General features: G+C 38.2%; 7 protein-coding genes and 1 non-coding gene across 9 annotated transcripts; 3 read left to right on the top strand and 5 right to left on the bottom strand.

The window, feature by feature from the left end:
- The first annotated feature begins 491 nt into the window (after window positions 1-491).
- On the top strand, window positions 492-2,253 carry LOC105211235 (death-associated protein 1). Of its 2 annotated transcripts, none has more exons than XM_011182578.3 (4): window positions 492-755; window positions 888-972; window positions 1,343-1,431; window positions 1,501-2,253. In XM_011182578.3, the coding sequence occupies exons 2-4, from the start codon at window positions 927-929 to the stop codon at window positions 1,654-1,656; spliced, it is 291 nt and encodes a 96-aa protein (XP_011180880.1). In that variant the 5' UTR covers window positions 492-755; window positions 888-926; the 3' UTR covers window positions 1,657-2,253. The 2 variants fall into 2 exon arrangements, with proteins under 2 accessions (XP_011180880.1, XP_011180881.1); XM_011182579.3 differs by lacking the exon at window positions 492-755 and adding an exon at window positions 767-791.
- Window positions 2,254-2,671: 418 nt separating this feature from the next.
- Trnastop-uca (transfer RNA opal suppressor (anticodon UCA)) lies at window positions 2,672-2,758 on the top strand. The gene has a single exon. It is a non-coding gene; the product is annotated as a tRNA-Sec (tRNA).
- Window positions 2,759-3,913: 1,155 nt separating this feature from the next.
- On the top strand, window positions 3,914-4,937 carry LOC105211240 (coiled-coil domain-containing protein 103). The gene is made up of 2 exons (XM_011182584.3): window positions 3,914-4,167; window positions 4,246-4,937. Exons 1-2 carry the CDS (start codon window positions 4,010-4,012, stop codon window positions 4,346-4,348), a joined length of 261 nt encoding a protein of 86 aa, XP_011180886.2. The 5' UTR covers window positions 3,914-4,009; the 3' UTR covers window positions 4,349-4,937.
- Window positions 4,452-5,342, bottom strand: LOC105211269 (trypsin beta). The gene has a single exon (XM_054233511.1). The coding sequence runs from the start codon at window positions 5,288-5,290 to the stop codon at window positions 4,511-4,513; it is 780 nt and encodes a 259-aa protein (XP_054089486.1). The 5' UTR covers window positions 5,291-5,342; the 3' UTR covers window positions 4,452-4,510.
- A 2,564-nt stretch (window positions 5,343-7,906) lies between these two features.
- On the bottom strand, window positions 7,907-8,792 carry LOC105211238 (trypsin beta-like). Its single transcript, XM_011182581.2, has one exon. It carries the CDS (start codon window positions 8,744-8,746, stop codon window positions 7,967-7,969), a length of 780 nt encoding a protein of 259 aa, XP_011180883.2. The 5' UTR covers window positions 8,747-8,792; the 3' UTR covers window positions 7,907-7,966.
- A 1,076-nt stretch (window positions 8,793-9,868) lies between these two features.
- Window positions 9,869-10,776, bottom strand: LOC105220595 (trypsin alpha-like). The gene has a single exon (XM_011197040.3). It carries the CDS (start codon window positions 10,759-10,761, stop codon window positions 9,928-9,930), a length of 834 nt encoding a protein of 277 aa, XP_011195342.3. The 5' UTR covers window positions 10,762-10,776; the 3' UTR covers window positions 9,869-9,927.
- Window positions 10,777-16,922: 6,146 nt separating this feature from the next.
- LOC105211237 (trypsin delta) lies at window positions 16,923-17,917 on the bottom strand. Its single transcript, XM_011182580.3, has one exon. The coding sequence runs from the start codon at window positions 17,789-17,791 to the stop codon at window positions 17,018-17,020; it is 774 nt and encodes a 257-aa protein (XP_011180882.2). The 5' UTR covers window positions 17,792-17,917; the 3' UTR covers window positions 16,923-17,017.
- Window positions 17,918-18,518: 601 nt separating this feature from the next.
- Window positions 18,519-19,496, bottom strand: LOC114803855 (trypsin alpha). Its single transcript, XM_029039598.2, has one exon. It carries the CDS (start codon window positions 19,370-19,372, stop codon window positions 18,584-18,586), a length of 789 nt encoding a protein of 262 aa, XP_028895431.1. The 5' UTR covers window positions 19,373-19,496; the 3' UTR covers window positions 18,519-18,583.
- Window positions 19,497-20,937: the final 1,441 nt, after the last annotated feature.

Below are 20,937 nucleotides of genomic sequence, written 5' to 3' on the forward strand. Positions count from 1 at the left end.
AATGTAGGGTTGCTTTCGCATAAGAAATATAAGGGTGTACTTACACACTGAGAAATACCGGAAATTCCAACACAATTTAGATCGGACGTGCCATTATTTCGTTATATAAAGATGTTTTTAAACAATTAATTGAATAATATTAAAATTTAAAATATTTTTTAAATTTTTTATTGTTTTTGGAAGTTTTTGTGTACATTCCACTTTGATTATAAATAATTTAATAGGTTGAACAAAAAACGGTAGAAATACTAAAAAATGTAAAAAAAATTTTATTTCCTATCACGCCAACATGATTTTGCTATTTATATATTAAAATTTAATTAATTTTATTAGTTAAATAAATTACAAGCAGCATTAAAACATCAGTACGGGAACAGACTTTATTGTGTGTAACGAATGCAATGCATAATAGAATGGATAACATAACATAATTGAAGAACACGTAGGAAGACAAAAACAAAAAGCATAATTTCAGATTTATCTTGTTTGTTTTTATTTTCGAGAAAGAATACGAAAGCGGTGTGATTAAAATCGGGAAAGAAAAAGTGCTTTCGTGTCACTTAAAAAAACCAACACACTTGTAAGCAACAACAAACAATTGCATATACCAATACCGGAGAGCGCATACTTATATATTCCCCACCAAAAACAACTCCACAAACGAAACGGTGTGACAGCAGCGCTAAGTGGAGAAGTCGTTTGTATTGAATTGGAAAAATCTAAAAATAACCATAAAGCGATCAACAGTAGCAAAGGTAAGACCGAAAAATCCAGTGCGTAATTTACAAAATGTAAATAAATAAGTGTGAATAATTTGTTTTGATGTACTAATTGCTATAATTATTGCATATGCTATACATTTAATAAGCTTCCACTTATTTTCAAAGATTTTAGAAGAAAACCTCCAGGTATTTAGAAAAGGAAAAATGGCTGACGAGCAACCAAATCTAGTGGCTGGACATCCACCAGCAGGTATGTACAGTTATTTCTCAATTATTATAATTAATGTGCGGTTGTGTGCTGTGTTTGCAAGTTAAAATTATGGTATACCGGGTAAACATATGTATGTACGTATATTTAGAATCCAATTGGAATTGTTAATTATTGTCGTAAAAACATGTGACGAAAGTGTCCTTGAATTGCGTTGTTAGCGGCACTTGTAAGCGATTGGGTGCGCCGCCTAATTTTACAATGCAATACAAACATACATACATACATGCACAAATATAAAATATTTCACTGAGCTGATAAGCGAAGTTGATAAAACGTATTTGATATTTAGTTTAATTGCATATAAATTACACATTTCAATGTAACCAACATATGTTGCATTTATTTGTAGTTAAAGCCGGTGGCATGCGTATTGTGCAGCATAAGGGTCCTGCCGCTGAGCGTCCAGCTAAGGATGCCGAGGATTGCACCGGTTTGACGGTAAACATATTTGATAACATATGAATACGCGCTTCCTTACTAACCTAAACTATTTCTCGTTTATTGCAGCAACCAGTTGCTGTTAATAGTGCTGTAGTGAGCGGTGCTGCAGTTAAGGGTAACATTGATTATACGCCACAGGCAGCACAGGTTGCACATTCGCCCAAACCACCGGCGTTTGTTGCACAAAAACCACAAATCAACATTCAACAGCCACGCAAATGAGTGTACGCCACACGCACCAACCGTTCAATTCCACAGCAACGGCAATAACAACAACAACAATAACATAATCAGCAGCAGCAAATAATAAATTCAAACATTACAATAACAGCAAAAACATTCCATTTTAACAAGCCAACAGCAGAGAGAAAATGTGTTGAACGAGTTGAACGGCAAAAACATAAGGATTTATGAAGTATAAGAATTCCTAAAATTAATAATAATTAACTTTGTAAAACAAAGCGTAATATATACTTAAAAAGTTGTAAACATTTGTGAAACTATGTACTCATGCACATGAAATTTTTATAGCATTCGTTAGAGTTTATATATAAAACTTATATTATTGAAATTTAAAATCATAATTTTCTTTGCTCAAGAATTTATGGAATTTATGCATATATTTATTTTTTTAACGCACTATGCTTCAAAATATGCACTATTTAAATGTAGCACTATAAGTGTCAGAGTATGCTCTTTTTCTTAATTAATTTCATTCCAAACGGTATAGTTTGCACTTATTTCTTTGAATACATATCTTTGTACAATAAAAAATGAAAACAAATAAAATGTGATTTTATAAAGAATATTGTCACAAAATTTAGTGTTTCGCTATTATCATGGTTGGATTGCCAATTTTTTTTCACACAGTGTAATGAAGCAGGTTTTTTTTATTGTTTATAACTTTCAAAGGTTTTTGGAGACGTGATGTCACTTGTAGAGTTAATGGTATGCATACAATTTACCCAGTAAGCCATAAGTTTACGTAAAGCATATATACAAACATGAAAACATAAAAATTTATAGCGCGCTTATCTTATTGCTTCATCACTTAATATTTGCATTTGAAAGTGAAAAACGCTTGATTTTAAAGTAAATAATTCTTTACAATCTCATTTATCTTATTTACATTCGCCATAATTTTGTAAAATTCATTCATTAGCATTGTATTTATAATTCACAGATGCATTTTCGTACAATTGTCAGCTTAAGTTGAGGCAAGAGACTTTATCAATTTGCCTCTCTGAGCTTCGGTGGTCCGGGGTGCAGACTTCAAATCTGTAGTCGATTAACGTCGAAGTGGTTCGATTCCACCTGAGGGGCGGAATTTGCTAAAAAACATTTAGTATTTTTCAACTGATAAAAAAAGAAATATTCGAAATTAGAAATTGAAAATATTTGTCGACGGTACTTCTCCTGTTTTTTTTTATAAAAACAGTATACTAGTAAATAAAATACAATTTATATATAAAGGGTGATTTTTTAAGAGCTTGATAACTTTTTTAAAAAAAAAAACGCATAAAATTTGCAAAATCTCATCGGTTCTTTATTTGAAACGTTAGATTGGTTCATGACATTTACTTTTTGAAGATAATTTCATTTAAATGTTGACCGCGGCTGCGTCTTAGGTGGTCCATTCGGAAAGTCCAATTTTGGGCAACTTTTTCGAGCATTTCGGCCGGAATAGCCCGAATTTCTTCGGAAATGTTGTCTTCCAAAGCTGGAATAGTTGCTGGCTTATTTCTGTAGACTTTAGACTTGACGTAGCCCCACAAAAAATAGTCTAAAGGCGTTAAATCGCATGATCTTGGTGGCCAACTTACGGGTCCATTTCTTGAGATGAATTGTTCTCCGAAGTTTTCCCTCAAAATGGCCATAGAATCGCGAGCTGTGTGGCATGTAGCGCCATCTTGTTGAAACCACATGTCAACCAAGTTCAGTTCTTCCATTTTTGGCAACAAAAAGTTTGTTAGCATCGAACGATAGCGATCGCCATTCACCGTAACGTTGCGTCCAACAGCATCTTTGAAAAAATACGGTCCAATGATTCCACCAGCGTACAAACCACACCAAACAGTGCATTTTTCGGGATGCATGGGCAGTTCTTGAACGGCTTCTGGTTGCTCTTCACCCCAAATGCGGCAATTTTGCTTATTTACGTAGCCATTCAACCAGAAATGAGCCTCATCGCTGAACAAAATTTGTCGATAAAAAAGCGGATTTTCTGCCAACTTTTCTAGGGCCCATTCACTGAAAATTCGACGTTGTGGCAGATCGTTTCATCATTCATGATGAAATGTCAAAGCATACTGAGCATCTTTCTCTTTGACACCATGTCTGAAATCCCACGTGATCTGTCAAATACTAATGCATGAAAATCCTAACCTCAAAAAAATCACCCGTTACATATGTGTGTATTAATTTTACAGTACTATTTTCACAGTTTGAGAGTCACTGTATTTTACCAAAATAATTTCATCGATCAAACATTTGATTGATTAGAAATTGAAAGAAAAGCAAACATAAACAAATTCAAACAAATAAATATTTTATTTTGCCCTAATCACAAATAATAATGTCAACATCGCCACAAATAGACAAAATATCACCGGAAGAGTTAATGAAGCTACGTAGTGAATGCATGGAACGCTTACGAGAGGCTAAACTCTACGAATTGCGAAACGATGCCAAGTTGCGGGCAGTGAATACAACTCAGACATATGATGAATTCAAGTGAGTGTCGATATTTACGAATAAAACGTTTTAATTAGACTATATTTTTTGCACTCACTTGTGCATAAATTTTGACAGAGACATTGTGGATGCGGCTCATTTACAACCGATTAGTAAACAGGATAAAATGAATGCGAAGACGAAGAGTCGTTTGTGGAACTCAGCAGCTCGCGAAAATTAATTTACTAACATATCACAGGACTGTTCTAGGACAATTAAATAACTGATCGATGTCTTGTAATTCTACAAATCAGTCGATTGAAAATTAAAATAAATACACAAACTTATATTTTCGAAATGCAAGTTTTATTATTTTTCTCATTCTAATCTCGTTATTAGTTGCTTAGATAGAGTTGGCGTTGTTCACAACCCAGGAGTGGTATGAAGCGACATCGGCATAAACACCGGGGTATCTGGCAACAGCACAGCCTTTGCCCCATGAAACGACACCAACAAGTACACCACCGGATACCAATGGGCCACCGGAATCACCTTGGCAAGAATCCTTACCGCTGGCAGCAGCACAGACCATACCGGACTTAATGGCCGAACCGTAACCGTATGAGCTGGAGGCACATTTGCTGCGATCGACGATTGACACGTTGATGTATTGCAATTGACTGGGGAGAGTGTTTGAGCCAGATTTCTGTGTACCCCAACCGGATACTGATGCGGAGGCGCCATTGCCGGGTGTGCTGGTAGCCAAGCCAATAGACCTAACGTTCGAGCTGAATGACAGTGATGAGGATAGTTTGATGATGGCAATATCGTTGAGATAAGTTCCACGGTTGTAGCCTTCATGGTTGCGGAAAGCAGCGACCGACACGACGACACCACCAGAGTTCCAGTAGGAGGAACCGGCACGGATTCTCAAAACCGAAGCGCTAACCGATTGCAAACAATGAGCAGCGGTCACAATAATTCTGCTGTTATAGATGGTGCCACCGCAGGAGTGAGAACCAGAACGCTGGAGCGATACCTGCCATGGGAACGAGCTGATGGAGGTTGGTGTACCACCAATAATACGTCCACCCAATTCGTCGTTAAGGCTGACCATACCCTCGGGGATGGTGCCAGCCAAAGCGCAAGCGACAAAAGACAAAACTACGACGAACTTCAACATTGTTCCTTCACAAGTTAATTGCAAATAACTGCTGATGTCCAAAAAGTTTAGCTTATTTATACTTAGTACGACCTATAAGACATAAGCAGTTAGACATAAGTAAAGTTTATCTTTTTTAACAATCATGTCATTTTCAAGTGTGCGCATCCGTGTGATATGCTTTACTGATGAAATAATGATGATTTAAAAGATATGCCCCGGTACATGTGCGCCTATGTTGGTAACAGTGCGAGTAGGGATATCCCGTAATGCTAAACACTGATATATTTGCAAAACAATTTTAGCTAAAACTATGCTTTCAGCTTTACATAACAATCTAGAAAAAAGTATTGATAGTGATTTGGTCAGCGTAATCGAAACCATTATTACGCCCACACTTCACTTTGTCCAACCTTTTTGAGTTGAACGTAATAGAATCAATCTTTTTGTGCTTTTACTGTTCGTTGTGTAAAGTTTAATATATACATACATACCTCGTGCTTAAAGCGAAAATGTTATAATCACATATAATGGCGCGTTCTACGAGTATACTCTACGTCGAAGCAACCAGAAGTTAATAAAAACCAAAACATACAAGGATATCAGTGTTTCCCGAAAGTGCTGTCTCCAATATTGCGCATAACCACATAAAGAAAGCACGAAATATTTTACGGATCAATAGCGTAAGGTGTAGCGGTTGCATGTACTCTATGTTCCGATGAATTTACGGAACAAATTCTATTCAAGTAAACATTAGTTGATATATTGTATGATTTTAGTTAACGAATGAAATGTGTGGATTTTTAGTGATTTTTTATGAGGTTTCCTAAAAATAGGTTTTGGGGCTGGTATAGCCGATTTTTTTTTTTAAATTTTGACACTAAAATACAAAAATATAAATAGAATATATTATTAAAATAAGTGTTTAAATTATACACAAACAATATTTAAAATATTGTAATTAATAATTATTGTTAGTTGAAATTTGCTACTTTGAAAGAGGAATAGATAAGAATGCAGATACAATCTGATTCATATAAGCTCAGGAAGACGTTGCCCGAGGCTTTAATAAAAACACATTAGAATTGTCCACTTCTACGAGTATATCCGTTTATTCGCGAGAATGTTCAAAAAAAGTGAGCTCCAAGAATTTTAGTTTACACCCAGGTACACACTCCTCTAGATACCCGGCCTACGTGAGCCTGATAATGGTTTTAGTGCCGATATATGTATGCATTTATTATATCGTAAACATGCGACGAAAGAGTTCTAACGACCCGGATAAAAATTTTTGTAAAAGCTATGCCTAGAGATGTCTGTGATTTGTAGATCTGAAAGCTCAAATAAAGCGAGGGTCCACAAGAAAAAACACTCAATGATCAAGCAAAACTTGCTTTGAAATATTTTGTGAACGTTGTCCAAAATTTTCTAAGTAACCATAAATCAAAAAATTACAAATACTTAATAAATGAACTTAGAATTTTATGTATAAAGCTTTGGGGTGTATTATGTCTTTAAACATATGTACATATACTGCACTATCGTCTTGATTTGGGTGGTGTGAGTGGCGAACAAGGCGAGAGGTTCCATCAGGACATTTTATTAATGGATAAGCGCTATCAAGAGAAATGGAGCGCAGAATTGCTTGCAGATCGTTGTTGGAGACTTAAAAAAAGACCTTCCAGAGCCAAATATTAACGAAATTATAAGTATTTTTTCTATATCAAGCAATAATTTTTCTAAGTGTAGCTGACTCTTTATACAAAAAAATAGCAGACCCGACAGACGTTGACCTGTAAAATAATTGGATTTAATATATGTATGTACCATAGGCTAAAAAAGATTAGGGATCCTCGTTAAAACTTAACTAACGTAATCCAAGGTGTAAAAAAGTTCCCTAAAACGCCTTTCGTCACATGCGCTGCTGAAACTATTGATGATAGAACAAAAGTATGCGATATTAAATAACATATCAATATCTACAAAAAATATCGCAACAGCATAATATATTTAAATAGATTAAAAAAATATATTTAAATAGACCCAAAAGATCCTTTATTTCTACTTGGTATTAATCTTTATGAAAATAAATGACTTCACATATAAGATTGTTTTAATTAAAATATATGACTTTTTGAATTATCAAATTTAGACATTCCATTCAAAAGATATCACGAGTTTAAAAATGTAAGTTATTTGAAAAATGTCGCATGGTCGCCTCTCACAAATAATTTCCTGACGAGGGTATCAAAAAGATGCCGATATAAAAAATCTTCATCAGAAACTGAAAATTGTCTTGCAAGTCGAAGAGAATATGCTTCGCAATCGCGTCAGATAGTCGAATAACGAGCGCTCTTTGAGGCTTGCTCAAAAAAGTTTAAGGACTTCTCAAGTTCGCGCTTTATAACCTTTGAAATGTTTGTTAAAACCCGTGCGAAGACGGAGAGGGCTGTTAGTTATTTTATAACAAAACAAATGTGCAAACTTGTGTATAAATATGGACAGAGACATTGAAGATGTCTCTCATTTACAACCGGGTCAGGAAAATTAATTTACTTACATATCACAGCACCGATCTAGAACAATTAAGCATAACTGATTGAGTCATGTAATTCGACAATAAAATAAATACACAAATTTATATTTTCAAATTGCAAGTTTTATTATTTTTCTCATTCGAATATCGTTATTAGTTCCTTAGATAGAGTTGGCATTGTTCACAACCCAGGAGCGGTATGAGGCGACATCGGCATAAACACCGGGGTATCTGGCGAGAGCGCAGCCATTGCCCCATGAAACGACACCAACAAGTACACCACCGGATACCAATGGGCCACCGGAATCACCTTGGCAAGAATCCTTACCGCTGGCAGCAGCACAGACCATACCGGACTTAATGGCCGAACCGTAACCGTATGAGCTGGAAGCACATTTGCTGCGATCGACGATTGACACGTTGATGTATTGCAATTGACTGGGGAGGGTGTTTGAGCCAGATTTCTGTGTACCCCAACCGGATACTGATGCGGAGGCGCCATTACCGGGTGTGCTGGTAGCCAAGCCAATAGACCTAACGTTCGAGCTGAATGACAGAGATCCGGATAGTTTAATGATGGCAATATCGTTGAGTTTAGTTCCACTGTTATAGCCTTCATGGTTGCGGAAAGCAGCGACCGAGACGACGACACCACCAGAGTTCCAGTAGGAGGAACCGGCACGAATTCTCAAAACCGAAGCGCTAACCGATTGCAAACAATGAGCAGCGGTCACAATAATTCTGCTGTTATAGATGGTGCCACCGCAGGAGTGAGAACCGGAACGCTGGAGCGATACCTGCCATGGGAACGAGCTGATGGAGGTTGGTGTACCACCAATAATACGTCCACCCAATTCGTCGTTAAGGCTGACCATACCCTCGGGGATGGTGCCAGCCAAAGCACAAGCAACAAAAGACAAAAGTACTACGAATTTCAACATTGTTCCTTCACAAGATAGTTGCAAACAACTGCTGATATCCAAAATGGTTGACTTATTTATACTTAGCACAACCTATAAGACATAAGCACTTAGTAAATAAAGTTTATCACTTTTAACAAAAAATGCCATTTTCAAGTGTGCGGATCCGTGTGCAAATGATTTAAAAGATATGCCCTGGTACAATTGCGTTTATATTGTTAGCAGTGAGGGATATGCTTTAGAGCTGAACTCTGAACTTAGAAAATGTGTATTAATTGGGATTTGGTCAATCGATCCGATGTCTATTTTAAATCCATATTAAAATTTTGATGTTTCAGAAAACCACTTAAAGTAATATCGTCGGGCTCAGCGTCGAAAAGCGGAATATTTTATGGATGGATAAAGGTAAAGTGTTACCTTGTTGTAGTTTTAAAAATTGCCAGGAATAAGTAAGTAGATCTCGAACTACTCGCAGATGCTTTTATGTGCCGCAGTATAATAATTATACGATATAGAATCAATCGCAAGGTTGAAAATCAATATTTTTCGAAGATGGGAGCTGGAGTAATTTAAGGGCCGATCTAGACACTAAGCTATATCTAAAGTAATACTTTCGCTTCATTTTATTAACGTTTTTGACATTTTGACCGATGAATGTGATACATTTACCATTAACCTGAATAATACTAGGTATGTTATTCTCATGTCTCCATCATTCATTGCCTAATTCACATATCGATTCATATGCCATACTGCTGCGGTATCTTTTCTGCACTTTATATTGAATGAAACCTGTTTCGTCCATATTCTTTAACAAATTTGGGAGTTCACAGATTGAATATTCAGATTTCACTGATACTATATCAAAAGTGTTTTTGAATTCTTTGGATTTGCATGCAAAAACATCATTGATCTAGGCGGCGGTGCTCAATGATGCCAAGAACTCTAAAAAACTAGATAGATGAAGCGCTTTGAGTCGATTCATCAGCTTCGCTGCAAATAGGATAACCGATATACATAAATCAATCTCAGTCTTGCGAAAGCAGATATACAATGAAAACAAATCGTAATTGACCGATGAGTTGTAAATCGACAAATTACGTTTTAAGAGAAACTCAATCTATACTCAATAAATACAAAAAATTATATTTTCAAATCGCAAGCTTTTTTATTTTTCTCATTTTATTATCAGTTTTGGTATCTTAGATAGAGTTGGCGTTGTTCACAACCCAGGAGCGGTATGTGGCGACATCAGCATAAACACCGGGATATCTGGCGGCAGCACAGCCGTAGCCCCATGAAACAACACCAACAAGTACACCACCGGATACCAAAGGACCGCCGGAATCACCTTGGCAAGAATCCTTACCACTGCCAGCAGCGCAGACCATACCTGCTCTAACGACCGAACCGTAACCGTATGCGCTGGAAGCACATTTGCTGCGATCGATGATAGATACGTTGACGTATTGCAATTGACTGGGGAGAGAGTTTGAGCCAGATTTCTGTGTACCCCAACCGGATACTGATGCGGAGGCGCCATTACCGGGTGTGCTGGTAGCCAAACCAATAGATCTAACGTTCGAGCTGAATGACAGAGATGAGGCTAGTTTGATGATGGCAATATCATTGGCATGGGTTGCGCTGTTGTAGCCTTCATGATTGCGGAATGCAGCGACAGATATGACGACTCCGCCAGAGTTCCAGTAGGTGGAGCCGGCACGAATTCTCAGAACCGAAGTGCTAACCGATTGCAAACAATGAGCCGCGGTCACAATAATTCTGCTGTTATAGATGGTGCCACCGCAGGAATGAGAACCGGAACGCTGGAGCGATACCTGCCATGGGAACGAGCTGATGGAGGTAGGTGTACCGCCAACAATACGCCCACCCAAGTCGTCGTTAAGGCTGACCATACCCTCGGGGATGGTGCCAGCCAAAGCGCAAGCGACAAAAGACAAAACTACTACGAACTTCAACATTGCTTCTTCACGAGATAGTTGCAAACAACTGCTGATGTGCAAAATTGTTAACATATTTATACTTGGTACAACAATTACACTTACTACGAGCAGTGTAAGACATGTAAGTAAAGATTATTGGGGCTTTGACGTCCATTTTTACCACCGACATGTGTAATTTTCAAGTGCACGCATCCGTATGCAGATGATTTAAAAGCTATACACTGGTACTTACTAGTAGTATTCGTACCATTAGATAATGGTTTGATAAGTTAGTTGACTTGACTTGTTGCAGAGTACGAGTATTAATTATTTGAACTAACTATAATAAAACTCTATATTTGCTTTTTTCATTTAGTGTAGTAAAATTTCTTCAATCTGGTGTTTATTTACTTTTCTGTATGTCAGATTTGGAAATTCATAAATATTTATTTAATACTTATTACATTTCACTAATATTGTATTAAATATTTATTAAAAATATTTTGTTTTGTTTGATGAACTTTCAAAAACTTCACTGTCAATATATGCTATTTTAGTAGTTATGTGAGTGAAGTTGCGCCAAGAGTATTGATAAATAATGGTTTTGAATGCGAATCCCTATTAAATGCTTCATTATCAATTTTGCGGTCTATAGGATGTGTTGTGACAATAAATAATGATATTGATATTTTTTTATAAAGCTTATTATATTATACCCTGAACAGGGTATATTAAATTTGTCACGAAGTTTGTAACACCCAGAAGAAAGCGTCGGAGGCCCTATAAAGTATATATGTATATAAATGATCAGTGTGTTGAACTGAGTCGATTTAGCCATGTCCGTCCGTCTGTCTGTATATATACGAACTAGTCCTTCAGTTTTTAAGATATCGTTTTGAAATCTTGCAGATGTTATTTTCTCTACAAGAAGCTGCTTATTTGTCGGAACTGCCGATATCGGACCACTATATCATATAGCTGCCATACAAACTGAACGATCGGAATCAAGGGCTTGTATGGAAAACTTCCGCATTTTACTACATATATTCACGAAATTTGGTGTATTGCTCATAGAAATAATTTAATCTCCGAAAAAATTGTTCCGATCGGTTCACTATAGCATATAGCTGCCATACAAACCGAACGACCGGAATCAACGGCTTGTATGGAAAATTTTCGCATTTGACGTGGTATCTTCACGAAATTTGACATGGATTACTGCTTAAGGTAATAATATAATCTCCGAAGAAATTGTTCAGATCGGTTAACTATATAACCTTAATGTCTCTAGCAAACAACCCGGCTAAAAATAATTAGTAAAATGTTTTCTTTTTTTTACTTACTTTTTGTTACGTCTTTAGATTTGCTTAAACACATAGTTAATAAAAGAAATGCACCTGTGAAGGATATATTAGCTTCGGTACAGCCGAAGTTAACGTTTTTTTTTGTTTTTATATTAGTTTTTTTTTAGCTTCACAAGTAAAGAATTATTTAGAATTTCTTACAAAATGTCTAAATTGACTATGCTAACTAAGTTGACTAGCTTAATATATAATAGTATTCCATTTTTCTTTAGTTTAGTATGGGGCTTAGTAATCTACGAACCTCTGAATTCTTTCCAGACGGGTACTTGGGTTTTTCTTATATATAATAAATTATTTATATAAAATTAATTTCAAAATACATATTCTCCGAACAAATAAGCGGAAATTTGTTGTATTAGTTGGTCATTAGGCACTCCCCTGATGTTTGAAGCAGCTTTTGATCCCTATAGCTCTACCATACACAATGTTTTTGTGATAGTGAACTCTGATCTATTCTTGGTTGTTTTTTTAACACTACATCTCCGCCTTTACCATGCTCCCTGGGAAATTATCATATACGTAGGATTTTTGTAGAGCTAAGGTTTTGATCTTCATGAAGGACTAAGTGATCTTTGACTATCAACTGGAAGTTAAGCACTCAGCTATCGTTAAATTGAATGATATAATGTTATTTGCAAGACTTTTGTGTATACTTTCATTAATATATATTAGTTCATGTTATTGTCGATTCTTTTTTTATATATCAACATATATACATATACACTTTTTTAATTCAAAATTTTGCGAATCATGCCTTATCTAACGTTGAATTTTCAAGTGGTCTTCATTCATGCTTCTGCGTGTTTATTTGAAGATTCACATATGTGCATTAATAATATTATAATAACATGATATATACATACATATTTTAATAACTACATAGCCAGCATTGACGTCAACTTGTTATTAACTACTGAGTATCGATATTAGTTTTAAATTTAAAATCTACATAAATACTGAAAATTAATAGCGTTGTGGACCAAATAAAAAGTATTTTTGAAGTCAATAATATTTATAAAATATCCTATAATTGGAATAAAATCAGTATTTTTCCGATTATTTTAATTTTAGGCAATGAATTCAAGCGATAAACTGAACTCGTACCTCTCTACTGGGTATAAGAATAAATGTAAAATCGTCATTCGTGTATTCTTTTACGCGTATAAAGTTAATAACAATTGCAATCTTCTAAGATTATCTACGAAAACAGCAAGAGTAAGTACATACATATATATGCGTACACTTAAGATAGAAATTACTTTCAATCAGCAGTGAAAGACTCCTATCTCAGCAAAATATGATGAATCTACGAAATATACATATGTATGCATGTTTTTACATTTATTTTACTCTTGGCCTTGTGAATATCAAAATTTAATAGATAATAATTTAATAGTGGTGGGAGAGAGACACCGTCGCAGAGTCCTGGCATTCACCCCGGTGGATGAACGTCTTGCCACAATCCGCATCAAAGCGAGGTTCTTCAACATATCGCTGATTTGCGCCCACGCCCCAACGGAAGAGAAAGACGATGTGACCAAAGATGCTTTCTATGAGCGCCTAGAACGCACCTATGAGCGCTGCCTCCGCCACGATGTCAAAATCGTGCTTGGCGATTTTAACGCCAGGGTGGGTAAAGAAGGTGTCTTTGGCACAACAGCCTCCATGACGAAACATCGCCAAACGGCCTGAGGCTGATCGACTTCGCTGGGGCCCGAAATATGGTCGTCTGTAGTACCAGATTCCAGCATAAGAAAATACATCAAGCTACTTGGCTGTCTCCTGATCGAAACACGCGGAACCAAATCGATCACGTTGTGATAGACGGAAGACATGTCTCCTGTGTTTTAGACGTGCGTACGCTCCGAGGACCAAATATAGACTCGGACCATTATCTGGTCGCAGCGAAGATACGCACCCGCCTCTGTGCAGCAAAGAATGCCAGTCAACAAACACAAGGAAGGTTCGACGTCGAAAAGCTGCAATCGCAACAGACAGCCACGAAATACTCTACTCGACTTGCACTCCTGCTCTCTGAGAGCACTCATCAGCATCTCGGTATAAGGGAACTGTGGAACGGCATCTCAAACTCACTGCGTACCGCTGCAGCCGAAACAATTGGTTTTCGGCAACGACAAAAAACAAGCTGGTACGATGAGGAGTGCCGTCTCGCAGCGGAGAGAAAACAGACTGCCTACCTCGCAACGTTGCAAACGACCACAACACGTGCGGGATGGGATAGATACCGAGAGCTGAAGAGGGAAGCGAGACGCATCTGCAGACAAAAAAAGAAAGAGGCCGAAATGCGTGAGTACGAAGAGCTTGAGAAGCTGGCAGACAGAGGGAATGCTCGAAAATTTTATGAAAAAATGAAGCGACTTAACGAAGGTTTCAAGACCGGAGCATCCTCATGTAGAGACCAAGGTGGTAATCTGGTAACCGATGTCCAGGGCATACTGGGATTATGGAGGGAACACTTCTCCGACCTGCTGAATGGCAGTGAGAGTACTACACCAGGAGATGGCGAACCCGATCCCCCAATCGATGACGATGGAACAGATGTTCCATTACCCGACCATGAAGAAATTCGAATAGCAATTACCCGCTTGAAGAACAACAAAGCAGCGGGGGCCGATAGATTACCGGCAGAACTATTCAAATACGGCGGCGAAGAACTGATAAGGTGCATGCATCAGCTTCTTTGTAGAATATGGTCGGAAGAAAGCATGCCTGACGATTGGAATCTTAGTGTGCTCTGCCCAATCCATAAAAAGGGAGATCCCACAATCTGCGCCAATTACCGTGGGATCAGCCTCCTAAATATCGCATACAAGGTTCTATCGAGCGTACTGTGTGAAAGACTAAAGCCCACCGTCAACAAACTGATTGGACCTTATCAGTGTGGCTTTAGACCTGGAAAATCGACAACTGACCAGATATTCACCATGCGCCAAATTTTGGAGAAGACCCGTGAAAAGAGGATCGACACCCATCACCTTTTTGTCGATTTTAAAGCTGCTTTCGACAGCACGAAAAGGAGCTGCCTTTACGCCGCGATGTCTGAATTTGGTATCCCCGCAAAACTAATACGGCTGTGTAAATTGACGTTGAGCAACACCAAAAGCTCCGTCATGATTGGGAAGGACCTCTCCGAGCCGTTCGATACCAAACGAGGTTTCAGACAAGGTGACTCACTATCGTGCGACTTCTTTAACCTGATGCTGGAAAAAATTATAAGAGCTGCAGAGCTAAACCGAGAAGGTACAATCTTCTACAAGAGTGTACAGCTCCTGGCGTACGCCGATGATATTGATATCATCGGAAGCAACAACCGCGCCGTTTGTTCTGCTTTTTCTCGCATGGATAAGGAGGCGAAGCGAATGGATCTGGAGGTGAATGAGGACAAGACGAAATATCTCCTGTCATCAAACAAACAGTCGGCGCATTCGCGTCTTGGCTCCCACGTCACTGTTGACAGTCATAACTTCGAGGTGGTAGATAATTTCGTATACCTGGGAACCAGCATCAACAACACCAACAATGTCAGCCTCGAAATCCAGCGCAGAATAACTCTTGCCAACAGGTGCTACTTTGGACTGAGTAGGCAATTGAACAGTAAAGTCCTCTCTCGACGAACCAAAATCAAGCTCTACAAGTCGCTTATCATTCCCGTCCTGCTTTACGGTGCAGAAGCTTGGACGATGTCAACATCAGATGAGACGACACTAGGAGTTTTCGAGAGGAAAATTTTGCGCAAGATTTATGGTCCTCAGAACATTGGCAACGGCGAATACCGCAGACGATGGAACGATGAGCTGTACGAGTTATACGACGACATTGACATAGTTCAGCGAATAAAAAGACAGCGGCTACGCTGGCTAGGTCATGTTGTCCGAATGGACGAAAACACTCCAGCCCTGAAAGTGTTCGATGCAGTACCCGCCGGAGGAAGCCGAGGAAGGGGAAGGCCTCCACTCTGTTGGAGGGACCAGGTGGAGAGCGACCTGGTTACACTTGGGATCTCCAACTGGCGCCGAACTGCGAAGGAGAGAGAGAGGTGGCGCACTATCGTCGATTCGGCTATAACCGGCTAAACGGTTGCAACGCCAATCACATACATACATTGCATAAATCTTGACAAGTAAAAAAATGAGACATATTTTATTTAAACAAGCAAGGAATTCCCCATTTAAGGCGGCAGCGCCTATTACGAGTATATAGACTGAAGAGTTTATATATTTTTTTTAGAAATTTAAAGTGTTTGAAATATCTTCCACAGACAGACAAATGTTGTGCATATCATTACATAGTGACGGCAAAAGTCACTCATATTTGCCATTGAAAAGATAAGCATTCGAAACTTAAGACATACTATTAATTGAGGCCAATTGGAATCCTGCGAATCTCTCCTCAATTTATCAATAAATCTTTAAAATATGAATAAAATTGCTTAGATATCGAAAGATACCACTTGTGAGTCTGACATCGGGGAGACGATCAGTTGTAAATCCTTCTTTTCATGTCAGAATTATTACTATATTCTTAAATGCCGTTATAAGTTTATAAATTACGAGTTATACCAATAGCATTATGAATTAATCGTATCAGTATCATTTGATTGCAATTCAGTGGAGATTACTGTATATGATCGCTTATGAGCATATATTGCATACTTTCAGGCTGTTATACACGTTTAGTGATCTAGGCGATCGATTTTAACTTACACACACTCTAGTGTGCATGGGAGAATGTCAACTTCACGAGGTGCAAATGGCGATTACGAAGATAACATGACATATCCAAATATATATACATATGATACATAACTTGCGACACCAAAATTAAAGGTCAGAGGCGCATAACGAGAGTCTCGAAAATAGTCTGTCTGAGTTTTCAATTTTTAATATAGTAAATTTCTGATATCTTTTATTGTTATAATAACACTTTTATATCATTTTAAGACACAAATATTCATTTCAGATTACTTAAATAGTTTTGGCATTATTCTCCACCCATGTATGTAGGGCAGCCACATCTGCGTATACACCCGGAAAATTGGGGAAAGCGCAACCTGCACCCCACGATACAACGCCAACAAGCACGCCACCCGAAACCATCGGACCACCAGAATCACCTTGACATGAATCTTTACCGGTGGTGTAGGCGCAGATCATAGTGTCTGAAATACCTTCACCGTACCCATAAATATCCGAGCCACACGTTTCTGAACTAACAACATCCAAATTGACAGCCTGCAACTGCGTGGGTAATGTTTGTGAACCAGAACGTTTAGTACCCCAACCGGTAACAACAGCTACGGCACCATCTGGTGGCGCTGTCACAGCCAAAGGAATTGGTTTAATGGTCGAACTAAACTTAAGTGGAGCGGCCAAACGTATTATGGCAATATCGTTGGACATGCCATCCTGGCCGTAAAGTTCGTGTATCTTAAATGCAGCAACCTGGGAAAGTATACCACCAGAATTCCAGTAAGTCGAACCGGCACGTACTCTTATTGCAGAAAGTGGTGGATAATCAGAGAGACAATGTGCAGCTGTCACTATGATATTTTCACTGTAAACGGAGCCACCACATGAATGTGAGCCGGAAAACTGTAATGATATTTGCCATGGAAAAGAGCTAATGGTCGTTGCAACACCGCCGACGATACGTCCATCCAGCTGTGGCTGCAGACCTTCAGATGTGGGCGCGGCTAGTACATACGAAACTACCGATAACACGATCACGAACTTCAACATTTTGGAATGTGTATGGGACTATAAGTAGTCCACCTATAATAACGTATAAAAATGTACTGAACTTAGACGATCGCCATGTCGTACGATGTAGGATTGCGAAATGTAACCAGAACAATTATCAGCAATTTGGTATATGAGCCTTTTATTGGGGCTAGTGTCAATCTACGAATTTTATGTTATCAACCAAGTAGTTTATATTAATCGACCATGGTTGTAAATCATTGTTTGAGTTTTTTTTTCAGATTAGCGATTATTCGGTGGATATCGGCAGAATATGAACATTTTTTGTTTAAATATCACGAGTACATTGCTACCGAAAGCTGCCAATTGTGAGTCTCATATCTGAGAGACAATCAGCTATACTCTTAGATATAAACAAAGAGTACAAATAAATGGTCCAGACGTAAGGGGAGTTCAGTTAAAATATACCAAAATTTTGTAATTAATTGGAGTTTACTATATGTGATCGCTTATAAGCAACGCACATGAAAATAGATTGTATACTTTCAGGGCGCTATACACGTTTAGTGATCTAGCATATCGATTTTTACTCACACACTCTCATTTGTAGAGTACGCATGAGAGAGAGAGTCACCTTTACGAAGTGCAAATGGCGATTGCGAAGATAACACGACATATTCAATAATACATATATAATAATACATTAATCCTCAGCAATACCAAGATCCAATGTCGTAAGGGTATAATGAAAGTAAAAATAAAAGACTTTGGTTATTAATATAGTAAATTTCTTATCATATTGTAAAAACTCTTTAATTAATATGTTCCTCTTTAATTAAACTGTGAAGTCAATGCATCAGCAGTATTCTCTACCCATGTATGTAGGGCAGCCACATCAGCGTATACACCCGGATAGTTGGGGAAAGCACATCCCATACCCCAAGATACAACACCAACCAGCACGCCACCCGCAACCATGGGACCACCAGAATCACCTTGACATGAATCTTTACCGGAGGTGTAGGCGCAGATCATAGTTTCCGTGACCTCTTCACCATAGCCATAAGCATTCGAGGCACACTTAGCTAAACTGACTACTTCCAAATTGACAGCTTGCAATTGCGTGGGTAATGTCTGTGAACCAGAACGTTTAGTACCCCAACCGGTTATAACAGCTACGGCACCATCTGGTGGCGCTGTCACAGCCAAAGGAATTGGTTTAATGGTTGAGCTAAACTTAAGTGGAGTGGCTAAAAGTATGAGAGCAATATCGTTGGACATGCCATCCTGACCGTACAGTTCGTGTATCTTGTATGCAGCAACTTGGGAAAATATACCACCAGAATTCCAGTACGACGAACCGGCGCGAACTCTCAGTATAGAAAGTGCTGGCATTGAAGAAAGGCAATGTGCAGCTGTGACTACGATATTTTCACTGTAAACGGAGCCACCACATGAATGTGAGCCGGAGCGCTGTAACGATATTTGCCATGGAAACGAACTAATTGTTGTCGGAACACCGCCGACGATACGTCCATCCAACTGTGGCTGCAGACCTTCAGATGTTGGCGCGGCTAGTACGCACGAAACTACCGATAACACGATCACGAACTTCAACATTTTGGAATGTATATGGTGATTATAAGTAGAAGTGCTTTTATAACGCTCTACTTAAAACAACGTACAAAAGAGGACTGAAACTAGACGATCGCCATGCTGGACGAAGTAGGATTACGAAATGTAACCGGTGCAATTATCAGCAAATTTGTACATGAAGCTTTTATTGGTGCTAGAATCTAGCTATATATACATATATTTTATGTTATCAACCAACTATAGCATGGTTGTAAATCATTGTTTGAGTTGTTTAGGGCTGGTGGTTCTTATAGAGTCTTTTAATTTCTGCAATCCAAGTACATTCAGTATGCGGTACTATTACAAAATTTGCTTCGAACGAAATTTGTGTACGTCTCATTAAAACAATGCTCTCGATTAGGCGATCTAAGGTAGTCAACTTTAGATGTTATTGGATCTCCAGTTATGTATACATCAAGGAATAGCTCCTTTGCGTACATTGATCGCCAAGAGCTAGACACTATCAGAAAGACCAGTTTCTTAAGTTTTCAAAATTTTCTCGTCTGGGTTCAACCGAAAAACAGTCAAGCTCATGACGTAATTAGAGTGTATTCATCTTACTCTTAGTCGTTGATTATGATGCCTCAAAAGATTGTATCTACGTTTAATTTTTATCGGTTGTCTACTAACTAAAGGTCTCTTACGTCCGTCATATTATTTATTAACTAATTATTATCATGTAGGGACCGAGGAGGTAATCTGGTAACGGATGTCCAGAGCATACTGGGATTATGGAGGAAACACTTCTCCGACCTGCTCAATGGCAGTGAAAGTACTACACCAGGAGATGGCGAACCCGATTCCCCAATCGATGACGATAGCCGTTCGATACCAAACGAGGCTTCAGGCAGGGTGACTCACTATCGTGCGACTTCTTCAATCTATTGCTGGAAAAATAAGAAATCGAAATATCTCCTGTCATCAAACAAACAGTCAGCACACTCGCGTCTTGGCTCCCACGTCACTGTTGACAGTCATAACTTTGAAGTTGTAGATAATTTCGTTTATCTGGGAACCAGCACAACAATGTCAGCCTTGAAATCCAACGCAGAATCACTCTTGCCAACAAGTGCTACTTTGGACTGAGTAGGCAATTGAAAAGTAAAGTCCTCTCTCGACGAACCAAAATCAAACTCTATAAGTCGCTCATTATTCCCGTCCGGATGTATGGCGCTGAAGCGTGAACGATGACAACATCCGATGAGACGACTCTTGGGGTTTTCGAGAGAAAGGTTTTGCGCAAGATTTATGGTCCTCTAAACATTGGCAACGGCGAATACCGTACAAAAGTATGATAACTACTACTTGCTGCTTAAGTATGTACAAAGCATTATCTTGACGCCTTGTGATTATGATGTTGTTACGGTAGTCGGTTATCAGTCGTATTGATGCGTATATTAAAACAAAAACAATGGCGATAAGTAATTGTACGTTTTTTTAATTGATTTACTATAGTGTTTTTTTGAAAAAAATATAATTTATTATTATTGTCGTTTTTACTTAATGTAAGCTTTTAGAAATATTAGCGGTGTTTTTCACGTTTAAAAAAA

The sequence above is a fragment of the Zeugodacus cucurbitae genome, chromosome 6 (genome assembly GCF_028554725.1).
Source record: "Zeugodacus cucurbitae isolate PBARC_wt_2022May chromosome 6, idZeuCucr1.2, whole genome shotgun sequence".
NCBI classification, from domain to species: Eukaryota; Metazoa; Arthropoda; class Insecta; order Diptera; family Tephritidae; genus Zeugodacus; species Zeugodacus cucurbitae.

Excerpts from the sequence above, each read along its gene's own strand:
- LOC105220595 (XM_011197040.3), bottom strand. The coding sequence starts at position 10,761 with ATGTTAACAATTTTGCACATCAGCAGTTGTTTGCAACTATCTCGTGAA.
- LOC105211269 (XM_054233511.1), bottom strand. The coding sequence starts at position 5,290 with ATGTTGAAGTTCGTCGTAGTTTTGTCTTTTGTCGCTTGCGCTTTGGCT.
- LOC105211238 (XM_011182581.2), bottom strand. The coding sequence starts at position 8,746 with ATGTTGAAATTCGTAGTACTTTTGTCTTTTGTTGCTTGTGCTTTGGCT.
- LOC105211240 (XM_011182584.3), top strand. The coding sequence starts at position 4,010 with ATGTCAACATCGCCACAAATAGACAAAATATCACCGGAAGAGTTAATG. Across the intron at positions 4,168-4,245 it reads CAGACATATGATGAATTCAA|AGACATTGTGGATGCGGCTC; the intron begins GTGAGTGTCGAT and ends AAATTTTGACAG.
- LOC114803855 (XM_029039598.2), bottom strand. The coding sequence starts at position 19,372 with ATGTTGAAGTTCGTGATCGTGTTATCGGTAGTTTCGTGCGTACTAGCC.
- LOC105211235 (XM_011182578.3), top strand. The coding sequence starts at position 927 with ATGGCTGACGAGCAACCAAATCTAGTGGCTGGACATCCACCAGCAG. Across the intron at positions 973-1,342 it reads GGCTGGACATCCACCAGCAG|TTAAAGCCGGTGGCATGCGT; the intron begins GTATGTACAGTT and ends ATTTATTTGTAG. Across the intron at positions 1,432-1,500 it reads AGGATTGCACCGGTTTGACG|CAACCAGTTGCTGTTAATAG; the intron begins GTAAACATATTT and ends CGTTTATTGCAG.
- LOC105211237 (XM_011182580.3), bottom strand. The coding sequence starts at position 17,791 with ATGTTGAAGTTCGTGATCGTGTTATCGGTAGTTTCGTATGTACTAGCC.